The 19,518-nt window shown below is 39.0% G+C and overlaps 1 protein-coding gene across 1 annotated transcript in view; it reads right to left on the reverse strand.

Annotated features, from left to right (window-relative positions):
* The window catches only part of SYNE1 (spectrin repeat containing nuclear envelope protein 1), a 310,078-nt gene that overhangs the window by 86,679 nt on the left and 203,881 nt on the right, over window positions 1-19,518 (reverse strand). Inside the window, exons 91-97 of the mRNA XM_086745962.1 lie at window positions 16,617-16,811; window positions 15,443-15,583; window positions 10,056-10,223; window positions 8,675-8,836; window positions 7,200-7,394; window positions 3,455-3,628; window positions 1,356-1,547 (exon numbers count right to left, since the gene is read on the reverse strand). Of these exons, the coding sequence (XP_086602088.1) occupies window positions 1,356-1,547; window positions 3,455-3,628; window positions 7,200-7,394; window positions 8,675-8,836; window positions 10,056-10,223; window positions 15,443-15,583; window positions 16,617-16,811 (1,227 nt within the window). The remainder of the gene's footprint in view (window positions 1-1,355; window positions 1,548-3,454; window positions 3,629-7,199; window positions 7,395-8,674; window positions 8,837-10,055; window positions 10,224-15,442; window positions 15,584-16,616; window positions 16,812-19,518) is intronic.

The following is a 19,518-nucleotide window of genomic DNA, read 5'->3' on the forward strand; positions in this document are numbered from 1 at the left end:
GCCTATATGTATTTTCTTCCCTGATCGATAAGTGAAGTTCAAGAAATGCTTGCAATTCATAAAAAAACTTAAGTCTTGCACACATGTAGCATCTCAAATAATTCATATTCTACATCTGGAAATTATCTTGTTATTTTTGATATTAGAAAAGCATCCAAAAATCTGTTTTAAAAGTTTAAGTAAAATAAATGACACCATTGTATTTTTAAATGCAGCACATTTTAAAATGCAGCATGCATATTTTAAAACGAAGCAAAAAAAAAAAAATCTGTGATGCCTTTTCACTTCACAAGTAATATATCAGAATATGGTATTATATACCTACGTGCTGTTGATGACACTTTTCATTTGCCTAATCATTAGGTTTATGAAAGAATATGCAAGAATAACATTCAAGTCACTTCATCTTAGATGCAACAGGAATAAATACCTGGGTTTTTTCCCTTCCTTTTGTTTGTTTGTTGGGTTTTTTTTTTGTGAAGCTATGTTAAGTTTTATAGTTATCCAGTTGCTTTGAACTAAAAATAGTTCTTAGCATGTCAAGTGACTTTTCAAGCTAACCTCTCAGTAGACTTTAATCTGCATTACAAGCTAGAAATCTTTGAAGCTTATCGTGTTTAATTTGCACAGCAAAGCCCAGAAAAGAAGTAAAAGAAAAGAGGAGGGGCAGGGAGTCACAGCAGGGCAAGCAAATTCAAAACCAGTCAGTCACATTACATGGTTGGGTTTCTTGTACGTATTCGGTTCTCCGCATGCTAGCTTAACCTAAAGAATGACCAAAACCAACTGTTAAATAAAATGAACAGGTGGCAATAAGCAGACCAATGCTGCTAGGAACAGACAAGAATGAGGTTAAACATATCTTTGTTTATATAATATTTTGTTTGGTGTAATGACACCAGTAAGTACTAGGCATATTTTAAAATTTCTCATTATCTTGATGTTACCTGTTCATTGCGTCGTGCACACCGTATGGAGGAAAGCATGTATTTAAGATTGCTCTTTTGCTGCAGGAGGGATTCTGCCCCAGAGCACATGCAATCTAAAGGGACTGGGAACAGGAACTGTATATCCAGACGAAACTGATAATCTATCTACTTTATTACTATTCTTTCAGTGAAGACAGTGATGTTACAATAGTTTCACCATGAAGTGGTGCTGTTAACTTGAAAACTACAAGGTACAGCTTGCTAGGCAGTTCTTTATTTTGGAGTGTAATTCCATCTACCAACTAAAGAAGAATAGCTCAAACTAAATCAGCAAAATACTTCCACTCCTTTTCCCAGTTGCATAAAACTGCCATGAAATCCCCCAAACTCCCGCCCACCGCGAAGCCATCGGAAAGAGCCACTTACCCGAATGTTGGTCTGTTTGTCGTGGAGCACTCTCTGCAGCTCCAGAAGGCTGCCCTTCAGCGTCCTGAGCTTCACAGCCAGCTGCTCTGCCTCGTCCTTGGTGTGAGCCTTCCCCTCCATAAGCAAATTCTCGTTGTGCACAGACAACTCTGACAAGGCTACCACCTTCTGCTCTATTTCAACCAGCATGTTCTGCAGCAGCAAAAACAGAGAACCGAATTCATACATTTTCCAGCATCTGTCACGCTTTCCGTCAAGACGACCTGTGGCCTACCTCACCCGTTGCCAAGCTAAGGGCAAGTCAGATTGTCACTGCTTTGCCTTCCAGTCCCTTTCAGAGTCCTTAGGAATATGCTTGCAAATGGTTGTATTTGCCATTTCTATTCACAACCTCTTTCAAAATAGGAAATTAAAAAGTCATTTGAAACAAAGGATTTGTTGTAGAGGAGATGCTCTTTATTTGCACACTAAAGGTAACGATGGCTAAGAAGCTAGACTGACATGCGTAACGACAAGAAAGAGCGCACAGCTAGAGTTACTTCCTTCCTCTTCTTTCACGTATATTTAGTTAAATGCTTCCTACCTCCTCCTATGTGTTGCTCTGGCTACGTTGATAAGCTTCTCTTCTCACTATTTGCTCTTTCTGATTGGTGCATGATGGACTTAAGGATTTCCATATAATCCTCTTTAGTCTAAAGAGAGACTTAAACTGACAAATCTCTGGCATGTTTATTCTCAAAAGCTACTTTCCTGACATTCCATTAACCATTCATGTATTAAAGTCATACTGCATATTTTGATTTCCAAACTCAAGGCACATACAATTCTTGCTCAAAAAAATAACCTGAAATCAAACGTTTTTCTTTCCATAGCAACCATCCATTATAAACTTACAAATACTGCTCCCAAATGAACGTGTGCAGCATAAGATGGGCAGAGTTTCTAAAAAGGGGAAAAAATTAAGTACTTCTTTTTTAAACTTACTGTATTAAGATTTTAAGAACCAGCAAAAGAACAGCAGTATTAACTTTTCCACAAAGTTGGATGTTCTTTGTAATTTTGAATTTCCTTCAGATCGTATTAAAAAGAAAACTACGGCTCTGTTTAAACTCACAGGGTTTGTCTATACACATCAAACAGCTCCCAAGAAAGGGTGATGAAAGAACCTTGACACTAAGCAGACTTAAAATTCCAATAATGCGGTGGAAATTTAACTGTATGTTTAATTCATCAGACTTACACAAAATTTAACTCCCATTTATCCTGAAATAGTCAAGATCCTCGTTCTTCAATATGAAAGGAATCTTTTGTCCATCTGTCTCTTCTCTATCTTGTAATTTTAATTATAATGATCACACAGTCCTAAACTCTAATTGAGAAATGGAAAACTCCCACTAATTTGAGAACCTGGATGTTATGACTGATCCAAGTCTTGTTAATAAAAGTATATGCAATTACTCTTATTGCAGCAAAATGTTTTTTCCTCAGGTACTTTGGTGTTCTTGGTTGATTAATATTAAATTCATAAAAATAGTAACTACTGATTATTATACTTTACTTTTAAATGTGGGTAGGGATTACTCCTGAAGAAAACGCAACACTGTCCCAGTCACCACTGCTAGTGGGAGTGTGCTCTTCAGCTGAAAAAGGAGGAGTAGGAAAGTACACTGCAGGTGTTTTCATATCTATCAAGTGAGCTGTTCAACAGCTCTAGCTTGAGTGGAGCAAAAACAGTAAGTGAAGTGAATACAAGGTCTTTAAAGCAAGACCAAAATCCCCTCCTGAAGTTACAGAGCTCTAAATGTTCTTGCACTCAGGAGATCATCTTTTCCTTCTGCTAGGTTTACAGGCAATTTCTAAAGCACTGTTCGCAATCTAACAAGAAATGAAGAACAGGCTATATTTTCTTTCACAAATCATCTGCGAAGCTAACTGAGCACATATGAGGTACTAAGGAGCTTGGAAATTCTTCCCCACTAATATGCTGGCTCGCTCCACTCAATAACAATCTTAATATTAATAGTCCATATTTGCCTCTTCATTCAGATAAAGGTATGTCCATCCTGTTCATGTAAACATTACAGGACTGGTAGTTTTACCTGACAGTCTACCAGCTGTGCTTCCATGTCCATAGGTTCCTCAGCAGTAACCAAAGCAGTGTCCAGTGTTGCTCGGGTATTGAGCAGCCAGTGGTCAAGCTCATCAGCTTCACAACGGTATCTTTGAAGAGCCTGCTCTTGCCGCTGTTCTTCCAGTTGCTCATTCAGTTTTTCCTAGAGATACAAATTGTAACTATATTTTAATTTAAAAAAAACAAACAAAACACAATAATCACTTAAAATATTTTTCCCCTCTGCCTCTCACAACTTCCATATAGTATTTTTAAACCATAATAAGCCCTTTCTTTTATAAGTTAGAAACCTTTACAAAATATTATTGCTTTTAATTGATTAAATTACTTTTCTGGTGATGGAAGTTCTGTTTCAGTTAAGTCACTGTATTTTTACTTCCTTCAGTGGATCTCTGCTATTACAGCCTTCTAAAGGTGAGATCTTTTCTGCCTCCTCTTGCTGCTCATTTGGGCTTCCTCCACATTGATTCAGTTTGCTCAACTAGCAGAGCACTGTTTGCTTAGGGAGAAAGATGCACAGGGACACAAAGCTGGGAGTGGGCTGCAGGGAAAGGAAAGCAGCCTTGCCTTTTTTTGGCAGCAGCAGGCTGTTAGCTAGCCTTATTATCTCTCAAGAGAAGCATGAGAGGGGTACTTCAGGGACCCGACAGGATACTGGTGGGCCTTTGGAGCAGCTGCCATGGGTAAAGAGAAGACCAAAGAGCTACCTTCTCTGGCCTCTCAGAGGATCCCTCTGGGGTGTAGAAGGACATTAAGCTCCAATGGCTGCTGCAGCAACAGCATCTCAGCAATGCAGGCTGCCTGGCTCCATCCATCAGCTGGTCCATCCATTGGACAGACAAGGAGTGATCAACCAGACTCTCTCACCCTTTAGTAGCCCCATATGAAGTGGGCCCAGAGGGTGGTGATCAGTGGCACAAAGTCTAGTGAGAGGCCAGTAATGAGCCTCAGCTAGTTCACTGATGAAACAAAACTGGGAGGAGTGGCTGATACACCAGAGGGTTGTGCTGCCAACCAGATGGACCTTGACAGGCTGAAGAAATGGGCTGATAGGAACCTCATGAAGGTGAACAAAGGGAAGTGCAAAGCCCTGTGCCTGAGGAGGAACAACCCCAGGCACCAGTATATGCTGGAGGCTGACCAGCTGGAAAGCAGCTTGGCAGAAAAGGATCTGGGTGTCCTGGTGGACATCAATTTGAACATGACACAGCAACATGCCCTTGTGGCAAAGAAGGCTAATGGTCTGGGCTGCATTAAGAGGAGAGTTGCTGCAGACTGAGGGAGGTGATCTTTTGCCTGTGCTTAACACTACTGAGTCCACAGCTGGAGTACTGTCTCCAGTTCCAGGCTTCTGAGTACAAGAGCTCTGTATCCAGAGCTCTGGAGAGAGTAGAGGGGATTTTGGGAGTAAGAAACAGACAGAACAGGATGGTCAGAGAATACTTAGATGTATCAGTTAATGTAAAACCTAAGCATGCTGCAAAGGGTATGGAACAAGAGGAGGAAATCCAGCCACTGGATCTGGCTTGGATGGAGTTAACTTCATTGCAGCCTGTACAGTGCTATGCTTTGCAACTGTGGCTAAAACTGTGTTGATAATGCAGTAATGTTTTGGCTATTGCTGAACAGTGCGGCTTTCTTTCTAACTGGCCCTCACAAAGGCCAGTAGCCTCGGGGTGGGCAAAAGGTTAGAAGAGGACATAGCCAGGACAGCTGAAATGAACTGACTAAAGGGATATTCCATACCATACACGATCACGCTTAGCAATAAAAGCTCAGGGAAAGGTGCGAAGAGCATTTGTGGTTATGGTGTTTGCCTTCCCAAGGAACTGTAACACATGCTGAGACCCTGCTTTCCAGGACAGTGGCTAAACATCTGCCTGCTGATGGGAAAGTAGTGAATAAGTACCTTATTTTCCCTTGCTTGCATGCACAGCTTCTCCTTACCTATTAAGCTGTCATTATCTCGATCCATGAGCCTTTTTGTCTGCCTTCTATTTTTAACTCATCCTACGGTAGATGGGGAGTAAGAGGCAGGGTGGGTGTTTGGCTGCTGGCCCAGGTCAACCTACCACACTTCTGTTCACAACACACCTTACAGGTGTGAGCTAAGACATGCTGCTTTTAAAAGCACACTTGGCATCCTGAGCCAAAACACGTGCAGTATGGAAATTCAGGTCCGTGTGTGCAGGGCAAATCCCTCACACAGGAAAGTGTTTGCATAGCTTTTCAGAATGCTTAATTTTAATAGGAAAATTAATAATTACGTGTTAAAGAATAATGACAGTTGTTAAATGTCTCAAATAATCCAGAGCCAAACAGTTCTCAAGTTCTAGTTATTTAAATCAGGTCTACAGAAAGAACAATATTGTCAATCCACATCCTCAGCAGTAAAATGTTTTTATTGTCTTTTCTATCTGTATTTCTACATTTACATCCCTGCAGTGTTCCGGAAGATTTTATCTGCGAAATCAGAACTATAAAGCGCACAGGTCAAATTACTGAATATTGTCTATATACCATACATATTTCTTAGCCAAGATTACTGGGGGATGCTTGTGCCATTGTACCAAAGTAACTGTCAGAATCCTAACCATAGCTCAGAGCAGTAATTGACTCATGCTTTATCTTGAAATTATTAGTTAGCAACTCCTCCTAAGTACTATCAAGAAGTTTGTAAGATGCTGTACAAGGTGCAAGCTATAAACAGTAAGATCCCTATTCTACTTCCAGTTCCTTATTTTTATGTAAAAGCCATTTTTCTTCTGAGAAGAAAAAGTGCAATTTTTAAAGAATAACAAAGACATTTTCTAAGGATCTGTTCACTGTCTCAGCTGACTGCACAGGACTAATGCAGCTGATGCAGCCCAGGACTCCCTTGTAACCCAGTTCGACTCACAGAGCCAATTCTTACTCAGTCTCTCAGAATCGGTTGATGCTGGAAATTACGAAGGCAGCAGCTGCTGTGTTTATGAGTTCACTGCTGCAGTTCTTAGCATTATAGCAGTAAAGCTGCCCTGCAGTGTTCAAAGTAGTCAAACTGCAGCCAGCTTTAGCATGACTGGGTTTTCTCGTCTGTATAATATACACGGCAACTTTCCTGTATGTAAAGGATTTTTTAAAAAGTCAGCTTGGTATTAAAGGATTTTTGGTAAAGCTGGTAGACAAAGAAATAAAGGGGTGCATCTTCCATGATAAAAGTTTGCATGCAAACCACTGGGAAGATGAGCATAGATAACAATGCAATGGTTTGGAAGAGGTGTTATTTCTTGTTTTAAGCTTTCCCCCTTATCTTGTCTCACAGTTTGGACAGGTGCCTCCTCAAAAGGTTACTCTAGATGATATGATTTTTAACACCTGCACTCCACTATTTCTCCTGTGGGAAGACAAGGAATACCAAGGAAACCAATTGAGAAAATGTCAATTAGGATATTTAAAAATATACATATATAAAATACGACTCCTGCAGTGTGTTTCTAAGTTCCTTCCAGTTACTTATATCCTAGCATTAAGATGAGGGGCTTGCTAAAAAAGAACAATAATTTATTAGTGAAAGGAATTGTGAGAAATGAGCAGAACTGAAAATTACTTTTTCAATTATTAGCATTCAATGGTGACTAAGGACTTTGGTGAAAGTACAGCTCCGCCAAAAGTGGCTCTCAAAATGTAGAATGTGGTCCAAAAGACCCAATCCTAGAGGTTTGTTTCTGTACCTCTAATAGTTGTCGTTTTCCTGATGCCTTCATTCGAATCGTAGCCATTCGTTCTGCCAAGACCGTGAGAGTGGACTGCAATGCCAGCTGATCAGCTGCTTCTGCATCCAGCGGTTCTGAAACCAGCTCCTGTGCTAACAATGTCTGAAGCTCAGTGATTTCTTCTTGTAACATTAAAATCTCATCCATCAAAGCCTATTTAGAAATGAGAGCAGAGAAAGCATTTGCTTCACTTGTCAGTGAAAGGTAAGTATCTCAGAAGGCATAAGCTTAATATAAAAGCCAAGATGAGTGTCCCAGGGGAGCATTAGGAACACAGAATCATGCAGTGTATCTCTGCTGGTTTGGCAGAGTCAGAATTCAGAAGGACTGAGTCCTGCTTTTAAATGTTTAAGCTAGGATCACGCATCTGATAACTGAAATATGGATTCAATTACTTATCTTGAATTTCAAACATATCACAAGAAGGAATTCTTTTGGAAGTATTATATATTAGTATTATACAGATCTATTTTTCCCAAAAAATTTCTGGAGGGTATTCTAGTAAATATGGTGAAGATAATGAACAAGTGACTGTGCGTTCATGACAGAAATAGGTGCATGGGTTAGCTTCCAGTCTGAAACTTACTAACTGGACAAAGAACTTCCAGCAATATATGTAAACATACAGAGATCAACTCCATGGTGTAAAAGAAGTTCCTACTATCATTCTTATCCTATAAATCACTTTACAAGATATCTACAAAAGGATGCTGCATTACCAGTATGTTAGAGCAGATACTTTACTTTTATGTCTGACAGTACATACGCACTGGATGCACAGGACATTGCACAGTGCTACAAAAGCCAAATGTCATCCTTTTCAGGTCACAGACTTCCTACTGAAATGAGAACCAGCCTCACCAGATAGCTTCAAGCTATCAAATAGAAGGCTTAGATGATTACAATTTGGACATATGTCAGATCGGTTACTTGATACAGTATTCTCTTATTATTCAGAGCATAATTTCTCAAGATTTCCCTTGGGTGGAATTTTTTTGTGTGGTTTAGTTTGCTTGTTTTGTTCAACAAGGCAAAGCTTTTATTTAGATCACTTTACAATGCATGAGTATTGGTTATGATCTTAGCAAATCTGAGAACATTACAAATAGTTTGATATATGCTGCTAGCACTAATGCTGAAGAACAGTATGTGTATGAGTCACTGAACACGATCAGCAAAAGATTTTGCTGAAAATACTGACTGGACAAGCTATTACAATTTATTCTACTGTTTTAAAAGACTCCTTGTTAAAAGAATCCCCACTACCTTTAGAATAGTGTGAAGTCCAGAACGGCAAGACACACAGTTAATAGAGAAGGTTCATACAGCTACTGCATATTTTTGAGCTATCTAGCCATGAAGAATGCCACTGTCTAAAAAAGGGGAACTAGAGATACATGCTCTCCTTGTATTTCTCACATATAGACTTTTACCTGATGTTCAGCCATCTGGCTCTCCGGGCTTTTGGCTGGTTCCAGACTTTCATTTAGTTTGATCTCAATGGTCTCCATTTTTGTGGATATAGATTGGAGTGTGTCCTGATATTTTTGTTGACGCTCAAGAGCTTCGTAGAGGGTGCGCTGCTTTTCACTGATCTGAAGAAGAATGCAAGGTATAAATTCTGACCTCAGACACAGGATTTGGTCTTTCTTCTGCTTCGTCTCTAAGCTTACAAGACTAAAACAAAAAACTTGCAACAACAGTTTTCAAAACTATAAATTATAAAGCAAAAAATCCATATTAAAAATACGTATCTGTTTAAATATCATAAAATTCTAGGTTATGTGACTGAAAAAAACGCACTTCAACAAGCAGGGAAAACCTAGGCACATTCTCATGCCTTATTTTAGATTTTATGCACTCAAACATGTGGATGTGAACAATATGCTAGACACATGGTTCTTAATACTCCATAATAGCTACTATGTCTCTGTAAAGAATTAAAATTTATAGCATGTCATCAAAACTTAGACCATTTTCATACATCACCAAATGATTATGCTGCACAACTATGCAGCAATGTGTTAAGTTGATTGAGTTTTTGGAGAAACTGGATCCTTGGGCCTTTTTTTGCAAACTCATCCAGTATGACTGGGCTTCCCTGTTAGGTTATAGAATATAGTCTGGTAATAGTCAACATGGACCTGTTGGAGTTGGTCCAGAGGAGGGCCATAAAAATTATCAGAGGCTGAGAGAGTTGGGCCTGTTCAGCCTGGAGAAGGCTCTGGGGAGGCCTTACTGTGGCCTTTCAGTACTTAGAGGGGGCCTATAAGAAAACATTGGGACAAACGATTTAGTAGGGCCTGTTGCGATAGCATGAGGGGTAATGGTTTTAAACTACAAGAGGGCAGATTCAGACTAGACATAAGGAAGAAATTTTTTACAGTGACAGTGGTGAAACACTGGAACAGGTTGCCCAGAGAGGTGGTGGATGCCCCATCCCTGGAAACATTCAAGGCCAGGTTGGACGGGGCTCTGAGCAACCTGATCTGGTTGGATATGTCCCTGCTCCTTGCAGGGGGATTGGACTAGATGATCTTTAGAGGTCCCTTCCAACCCAAACTATTCTATGCTTCTATCACGTCCTAAGGCAAGTATTAGCCTTCATGGCTTTTATTTTTTCTTAATGGAGGTCCATCCTGCACACGTTTTCAAACAAAGAACAAAGCCAGCGTAATATAATATCACAACTAAGAATTCTTGTTACCACCTGAAAACCAAGAACTGCAGAGAAGTATATTAGCTGAGCTCTTGTTTGAATTTGAATCCTTACAAGCTAGCGGATTATTTTGAACCTTCCAGATGAAGACTTACCACATTTTTCAATGTTTCCCAAGAACGCTGCAAATCATCCAGTTTGGCACTAGCAGCTGATTCTAAGCCTGGTTCGTAAAACTCCTGGGTGGCTGAAGTGCTGGGTTGAATTTTAGCAGCTTCTGTCTGCAACTGTTCAGCAGATAAGGCTTGGTAATAAGCAATGTCCTACAAGCATGAAGTACATTATTGCACTTTCAAAACAAAAGATACTGCATAAGAATATCCCCCCACATACTGCCTTATTGCATATGTCCATTAAAATAAAATTCACAAAGCCAAAACCACCAAGAAACCTCTGAGCAACACAGTTAATAGATATTTAATACCAGTACACTGAGTATGGTTTGGAGCTTCACTATGATGAAGACTGTGGGTGCCTTTTTTTCATGTTCTTATCAGCAAGGAGGCTCAAGAGGCAACTGTGGAGAGCCATGGAAAGGCCGAGAGGGGAATGCTACAATAGGAAGCGTTGTTCCAGCATCATCACAACTATACACAGGGAAAATGCACCACAACAGTGGGTTTACAGTATGGTAGGTGGCAAAGAATATCATCCTAATGAACACTAGTACAGAGAAGACAACAGAAGAACCACGAATATGCTGAAGTCAATCAGGTAAGAAAGAGTATTAAGCACTAGTTTAGAGCAAGTATTCAAACAAACAGGTACTGTCAATTAGCTTCTAAAAGATAGTGTGAAAAGGGACCAAAAACACTACGGAAAATGGGCAAATGTTCAAATTACCATTGAAAATCCAAGGTGCAACTGTTTCTCATAACAACTTCTACACTTACTGTACGGGGATTTCTTCAACTATTGCAGGTGACAATTAAAAAGATCTACAGAAAACATAAAATTAAGGAAACATGCATGGTATCTATATTTCAGTCAGGAAAGCAGACTTGATAGTAAGGATTATTTAAAACTGAAACCATGTATGACAGTTAACACTATATCTATTTGGAAGGTGAAAAATGGTGCAATCTTCCTTCGTCTCACTTAGTAGCCCCACTTAGCAAACTATGCTCCAGATCACGTGATGGTGGCAGCTGTTGTTTCCTCAATCATTTTGAATTTGTAAATGCCCCTTGGGAAAACTTTAAGGTACAGTTTTGCTGCCAGTGAAACCAGTAAGAGATTTGCCACTGATTTCTATTAGGTTGGATCAAATCTTTCAGGCAGGTCTTGGAGTTTATCACAGTATTTGCATAAAAAGTTGCTCAAAATCTACTGGAAAGTGTACTTCGAAAAATCCCCCTCCAATGACTGCAAATTTCTCAAATTTCTTCTTTCTTGACTCTATATGATGGGGAGGAAAATTAATCATGTTGTGCCATGAGAGAACTGTTGAGGTTCAGTTGAGACTGAGAGAAAACTAAGAGCCTTTTGCTTGGCAACTTACAGAGCTGTGTCTACCAAATAGACCACAGACCATTTGCCAAACTGCAAATGCAAGCATATACATTTCTATAAATACCTGAAGGCAGGGTGCAAAGAATACAGAGCCACACTCTTTTCAGTGGCGCCCAGTGACAGGACCAGAGGCAATGGACACAAACTGAAACACTGGAGGGTCCCTCTGAACAATGGGAAACCCTTTTTTACTGTGAGGGTGATTGAGGACTGGCACCGTCTGCCCAGGGAGGTTGTGGAGTCTCCATCCTTGGTACCAGAACTCAAAAGATAATCAGGATCCTAATTTGGTGCAGAATCTTTATTTCCCAATGTTACTTCAATGTTATCTAACACCACATCAACAAAACCAAACAAGCTCTGGAAGAGCATAGAAACCAAGTCACTACCCAGGCACAGTCACCTTCTTGGGCTCTCTTTCTAACCAAACCTAGGGAGCACAGATTGCCTATCTGTCCCAGAAAACACTCCCATCACGCAGCAGCTGCACAGATATGGTTCTTCATTCCGTCCTCCAAGAATGAAGAGACTTATCAGGTTATCTGCTTCCTTGATGGATATTTTAACAATTAAGGTGCTGCCCACAGATCACCACCAATATTTTTAAGGGGAAGCAGCAACCAGGACTGCATTTTACAAATAGTTCAATCACAAATCTTTACTGAGGATGCCTGAAAAAGCCACTCTCTCCAGAGAAACAAAAGACCCAAGAATGGACAGCACATCAAACTGTCCAAAAGTGTCACATTAGGTGGTGCTTTTTCACAGGCAATAACTGGGAAACTTGAAAAAAAAAATTATGATAAAAGTGTCTATGATGTCCAGGAGCCAACAGGTAACAGATGAACACAGCTTTCAGTACTGCGATTTCAGAATTTTTCACTCTGACCACAAGTGATCTTTCCAAGTCACACTGAGAAATTTCACCAGTGCAGACAACTTCTCCTTTTGCCTTGTCTGCAGCTACTCTCCTGCCCATAGCTAGTCATCTCTTAAGGCCAACAGAAAAGCTGTGCTTCTGGAACTTCTTAATCAGGTTTCCAGAATAAAAGGCTTGCTTTTACAGAGAGGGAAAAAGCAACTGCTTTCCCCATCTTTTCAGCGACTTTCTGGAGTATGCAACACGGCAGTTTCTTTTTGGCAGAGCTTTCACATGATGGTAGATGTTATAAGTCATGGATTTTGTAGCCCCTATAAAGGCCCTAACATCTTATGCCCGCTTTTACCCAAATTAGCAAACGACCAGTACTCAAGTTTTGTCATCAGGATGTAGGGGCAAAGGATGTGTTTAGATTTCAAAAGATATTTAACAAGAGCTGTTGCACTCTAGATGAGTTTTCATAAGAGCAGGAGAAAGAATGATAAGAGTAGGCTACGTACAAGTAGATGGACATTTAGCAGTGACCCAGTGCTAAAGACTTGACTCATAGGATCAGCTGTGGCCTCTGAGGCTTTGTGCCAAAACTTCAGCTTTTTCAATTAAATTGTTCTGCATTGTTTATCTAGAAAACTTTTTTTTTTTAAATGTGCAAAATTTTAATCAGCTGTATCTTTGGGTAACTGTGAGAAGTTTTAGCCCCAAAGGATTCTCATTCAGTACTGCAGCACAGATGAAGTGTCTGATTTTGCTATACATCAAAATGAACTGCATTGAAGGACTGTTATCTATGGCTGAAATATTTTATGCTATGTATTCCTCAGCCTTTTTAAAAGTTAAAATTTTCATATTTCCTCCTTACCTTGTTGTTTTTAGCGGAGTTTTAGTACAAAACAAACAACCTGGGCAACTGTTAACTCATAACAGTGCTAGAACTGTCAGTTTCCTGTATTTACGGCCTTGTTTTAATCTATTTCAATAAGTAGAATCAGTATTTCCACTAATATGAGGGTGGCACTTGCTTTACATTTTGATTACTTGTTAGTAAAGTAAAAATAGTGCATAGATATCTGAATTCAGATTACCTACATTTCACCATTAAGAGGTGCTAGGAAACCCTAATGGAAGACTGTACATAGATACTTAGGGACTAATTTAAAACCAGTCTTGACACCTAACCTTCCCCTTTCTAACCCTCACTTGATAAGAGCTTTTAATTTTTTTTCCAAAGACTAAATTAAATTAATTCTTTACTTTCTAGAGTTCCTGTTCACATGTTTTTCTGGTACTTAGCAGGTAATCTTCCTGTGAGAAATTATCTCTCTTAAGACTGGCTACTTTTTAAAACAAAACATTTCCAAATTAGTTTTGCTGAGTCTTACTCAATACAAAACATTTTTAACTACATTTAAGCTCCTAACTTACTAATCTCCAGAATTATTATTTTTTTTTAACCAACCTGTTTTTCCTGAAGTCTCTCTGGGCATTTGTCATGATCAGCACTGACAGTTTCATAGCTTCTTTAGTTTTAATCTCACGTGAGTGTGAACCTAAGCATTTTGTAAGTAAACCACTGCATTTTGGAATGTTCTTCCGCTTATTGTTTAGTACATGCAGTTAATTTCAACATTAACCACACTGAAGAAACCTTCATCTGTAAGTTTTTTAAATTAGTCTCTTTCAAAGATCTTCTGCTAAATGAAGGACACCATATTTTTGTTCGTTTTTGCCCTAGTAAATCACAGGTTCTAAAACTTGCATTTTGGTGTCAGCTCATGGTGCAACAGTATCTACACTGGGTTTTCCTTAGTATTTGAGTTACTGAAACTGTTAGTCCAGTTTTACATTTTCAGAGAAATATAATGAACTGACATTGGATTTTTTATTAGGAAGCAAGTTGCTCTTGGTCCTTTAACTCTTTCACTGATTAACATTGTCCTAATTTTTTTGTGCTGAAATACATAGCCGTCTTTCTACTGTAAGTGAACTTTATTGGGACATTTCTCATTATCAGAAATGACAGAGCACTAGAAAAAACCCTTATCATTCATTATATAACTTTTAAATTACACTGTTGAAGATTCTGTCATCCTTCTCACTATCTTACCTTAGCATTCTTTCTTATGTCAGTTTGTGAAAATGAATCATTGATATTTTGTAACTTCTATAGCACCACACACATCTTTGAAATAAGTGGAAAGAATCAATGGGCATCTTGCTGAAGCTTCTCTAATTCACTCAGTAATGCCACACAGCAGACTCCACCCTTTAAGTCTGCAGTGCTCAATTTTGGAAGCAGTCACAAATGCAAAACCAAACAAACAACCCCAAACCCACAACCTGATGAATTCAGTGACGTGCTGACTGCTGCTAAGGCTCATTTCTAAACTTCTAAAGCTTAACATGTGTGCGTTCATGTGCGCGATGCTCAACCTGCTGGTTCATTGCTCGCATTTTAATCAATGCTGATGTACACTTGTTCCTATTAGAAATGCCAGAGCCCTCAGTTTTCATTTAAATTCTAACTTCAGTGATTTCACTGATCTGCCTCATTAGCACTTAAAATAGACTGACATAGAAAGTATGGAATCACCAATACATGAGAAAAATACATGAAAGTTAATACTTGAAACGATATTAAGTGGAAGATATCAGACTGTGACTTCAATGCTACAATGCCAATGGTACAGTAAGATAAGATGTATATGGACATAATGCAATGTTTTATTATGGGGAGTACAAAATTGCATTTCTTCTCAGGATGCAAGATTCCATTGAGTACTACCGAGAAAACAAAAATTAGGTTGTAAATAGGAAATAGTAGTGGCATGGAGGAGCCTTGTAATTGTCACTTAAAATTCATTTTTGAAATAGTGAATAACTGTAACACCAGATTTATACATTTTAAACTCAGAAGTCAATATTTGTCTCCATTTTGAACTGGAACCTGAACGGTTAAGTTAGGTTAGAGGTTAAGCCTCAGCTCCTTTGAGCTATAGGTAAATATTATTTCAAAGGATTAAATAAACCACCTGCAGAATGGAACCACGCATGTCTGAGACAAAAGCTGAATGAATGCCAAGAGGAAGGTACCTGGTTAACAGAAGCATCTGTATTAGCCACAGGTGAGGGAGAGCGACAGGCAGGTGGAGAAGAAATCTCACTGTTGGTTCCCTCCTCCCCAGACTCCTCAGTGACAGGGGAGAGCAGCGTGTGACAGCGACCAGCAGTCATCTGCCACAGGAAAAGCAATCCCAGAGCACAGGAATAAAATCAGTTAGTTCAACTTAGGTTTGACTTAGATTGAGACCAAAACAAGAAAAACAAAAGATGGCCAGAATTACCATGATGTTATTTAGTCATACTTCATGCTCTTACATTTACCAGTCTAAAAATCTAGTTGAACATGCTCTCCTGTACCCTAATGAATTTAAAAGAAAATGTATAGCTAGCAACTCAACAATAACAAATTAGGGTTTGTCTAAATGTCTTCTAATAAAATCAGTGTTGCATATGGAAATACTATGGAGAGCTACAGAATAATGCAGTACTGGCCTCAGTACCCAGGCCTGGTCAGAAAAACAAGGAATAGACTTAAAATATAAAATACACACAATCCAGTAGCAACATATTCTTCTTGCTCCCTCAATGCTGTTATACAGTGATAAATCCTGAAATCTACACTCTACTTTCACTCAGGCAAAAATCCCAACAGCATCAGCAGTATGTTTGTAATGAGACCCAATTAGAAACAAACAAAAGTAGAGTAATTCAAACACGAGGCCTTTGGCAGTACTTAGCTGACTTTAATTTCCAAGACACTAATCTGAGAATACAGCAGCATCCTGTCAATTATCACATCAACATTTTAATACAAGAGCTTTAAAAATATGGTCTGTAAAACCTACACACTGCAGCATGTTATGAAATAATATTTATTCTGGTTTTGTTATTCCCACAATTCAGTATTTTCTTAGCATTTACTCTTGCATGCTAACAGCTCTGAAAAAAGGACTATATTTGCATCTTATTACAGACAGCTTCCACTGGCATTTGTCTGTTAAATAACTTTATCAACAAGTCTTAATAACACATATAAAGCAAGATACAGCAAGGGGAAGCTGTAGCTTGTTTGGTTTGCCACACTGCAGTCATTTCAAAAGCAAAATGTAGATGCGAGCTGCGGCAACTTGCTACACAGGAGTGTTGCAATGATGCAAAAGCAAGCAGCTCAGATAAACAGTACCGAGACCAATGCATTTCTTACCATAACCACGGAGGGATGAGCAGGGTGTGCTGGGAGCAAGTCTGAATCCAGCTCCTCCATCCCTTCAGAAAGCCCCTCCACTTCTGTCACTGTCAGCAGCATGGTGGCATGTTTTGCTTTCATTGTCACCATCTTGCACTTTGAATTCAAAGAAGCAATTTGCTCCTGGTATCCTTTGATCTTCTGTGCCAGCTCCTAAGGAAACATGAATTTTCCCTAATGCAGAGGCAGCCAATAAAGGCCGCAGGACCAGCAGCATTTCAGCTTCCGTGGCGAAGGCAAGCTCTCCCCTCCAAGCCCAGCCAATAACATCACAGTGCTGCTCCTCAGAAACCCTGCATAAGCCGCCGCGCTAGCTGACAAGCAGGATGTTGATAGTGGAGGGAACAAGTCAGGCTGCGTCTGGCTGCACAGCTAAACCGCAGAGCCGAGAGCTTTGAAGCAAAACCGGAAAAAGTGCTGTGAAAGGCTCTGTGTGTGATAATCGCGGAAGGGAGTGAGGGAGCGACATCTCACGTTCACGTTCAGCCTGAACCTAACATGAAGTCTATTAAGCTCCAGACTGCAGCAAAGGGGAACGTCTCTCCCTCTTCCCGTCCTATTTTTTTTTCTCCTGTGCTATTTCCATTTTTTCTGAGGAAGATGAAGCTTCTCTGTATACTGCGTGCCATGGAAATGAGGTCATGTGGTAACCACAGCTGTAAAAAATGCCCCATTCAGCTCTCGCCAGAAAGAATGAATTTTTCAAACAATAACTCACAGGCTCTAACAAGATCAAATGTGATATGAACAATCAGTCACATAATAAGATTAAATGCTGACTGTATCGCTTTCTGGCAGTGTTTAAATAAGCTTAAGTATTTTAATCTTGTTTTAGTTTTGTGTAAGTCTTCAGAGTTAAAAGCTGAGCTGCACACAGTACTAACCTTTCTTTAAAAAGAGCTGGAGAATCTAGCCTAAAGCAGAGTATGTCTTAAAATATTGGTTCTATTGGCTATGAAATGGTCTATTTGCATGGCCAAACACCATCATAAGGTCAAGTTTAGTCAGAGAAGGTAGACAGAAATTAATAATCTTAGAAACTGACTTGTCTTCCCTCCTGCCCTGTACTGCTGCCTAGTTTAGTGTCCAGCTTCAAAGCATTCAGTTCATATATTTGAAATAAAAAATGGTGGAAGATTTTAACATTTCTGACAAAGTTATGGTTCCTATCTCCCTAGAGGCTCAGTAACATGACAGAATTTTGATTTATAAAGTGAAAACAAGACTGTATAAGCTTGCCTGCTAAATCAGTGATTATTCATTCAAATACATATTTCTGCTTTATTTTTACATTTGCTTTTATTTCTTCAGCAAACACAAGTTTTCAAGGCTAAATAGCAACAGAAGTTGCAAGATCTAGTAGGTATAATAATAAATAACTGCAATATCTTTTTTAAAGTACATAAGCTTACTACTTTAGGCTGGTAAAATTAAAAGATTTTTTTGGCTGTATAACATTTTCAGGAAATCATTTCCTCAAAATCAGAGTGCAGAAAAGTCATAGCAAGAAATACAGACTTAGAAATGGAAACAGCACAACGACCTAGGATGACGCTTTACTGCCTGGGTTTCAATGATACCTAGTCACTATTTATCATGTCAGCAAAAAGAGAGTTCTCTTGGAGCTCCAAGGCTTATCGTGGAGACTAAGCAAAGTGTAGAGTATAAAACAATCAACTAGATCAGTCACAAAAAACCAAACTGCAATCAAATCAAGCCATAGCTTTAATGTCTAGCAGTTATCTGTTCTGTTTGACAAGTAGCAGTCATTCACTAATACTCAATGAATGACATCTCTGGGGCTCAGTGAGAAATTATTATCATTCAATATACTCAACTTCATGAATATTACCAAGATGCAATAACATTTGTGGCACTAATGTCCAATCCACTTTGAATGTAACATATCTCTCATCTGAAAAGAAATACAATGAAAACCAGGCAAAAACGTGATTGTGAAAAAAATAAAGCAACTTAAAAAAGCAATGTCCTATGAGGTACTGTATTATCCATTAAATTAATTCACAAGTACGGAGATACCTGCCTACATTCTTAGCTGAAAATTTAAAAAGAAACACGGTTCACTAAACACAGTTCCAGAATATAACTAATTACATACATGCAAAGTATCACAAGCTTCCTACAAATTAGGGCGCACTTTCCTTCTACTTTCTTCCTCTTATTTTAATTCTAAATATAGCTGCCACAAATATCCCTTTACATTATTGTTCATGCAGGCTTCAACAGGGAATCTGGTAACTGATGTCTTCTTAAATTAATAACACACATAACAAGCATCTTGACAGATACACCCCCTTTATGCTATGCTTTATGATATTTAGCAGCCAAAATATAAGCCAAAAAATATGCATATCTCAGTCTTTCAAAACTCCTTACCCGTAAAGATGGAAAGCTTGCAAGTATGGTCTGGTTGATCCCAATATGTGCTATAGGGTAAAGCTGCTGTCTTCCTGCAAATGTTTAAAGGTCTCCTAGCTACAGAAATTGTTCAAATGCAGATGAAACATCCATCTGCCTCATTTTTAATTCCTTCCTCCCTGCAGCCTCAGTCCTTCCTCTAGCCATATTACCCTGTATCGTAGTCATTCTCCTGCATTTGCTGCTCCAGAACATTTAAGTAGAGAATAGTAGCATTTTTAATTCACTACTAAAAAGGACAGAAGCATTTGTTTAAGCAAACTTCTCTGCATTTATATGAAGTAACTTTCATAAAAAATGGATAGAAAATGAGCAACACATAACATTAGGTTATACTACATAATAGCACAGATAGCTTTTAATTCAAAGATAAAGAAATGGTGCCATCTGGTGCCACAGACATCAACGGTGCATCTTCTAT

The sequence above is a fragment of the Chlamydotis macqueenii genome, chromosome 3 (genome assembly GCF_036417535.1).
Source record: "Chlamydotis macqueenii isolate bChlMac1 chromosome 3, bChlMac1.mat, whole genome shotgun sequence".
In the NCBI taxonomy this organism is placed as follows: domain Eukaryota; kingdom Metazoa; phylum Chordata; class Aves; order Otidiformes; family Otididae; genus Chlamydotis; species Chlamydotis macqueenii.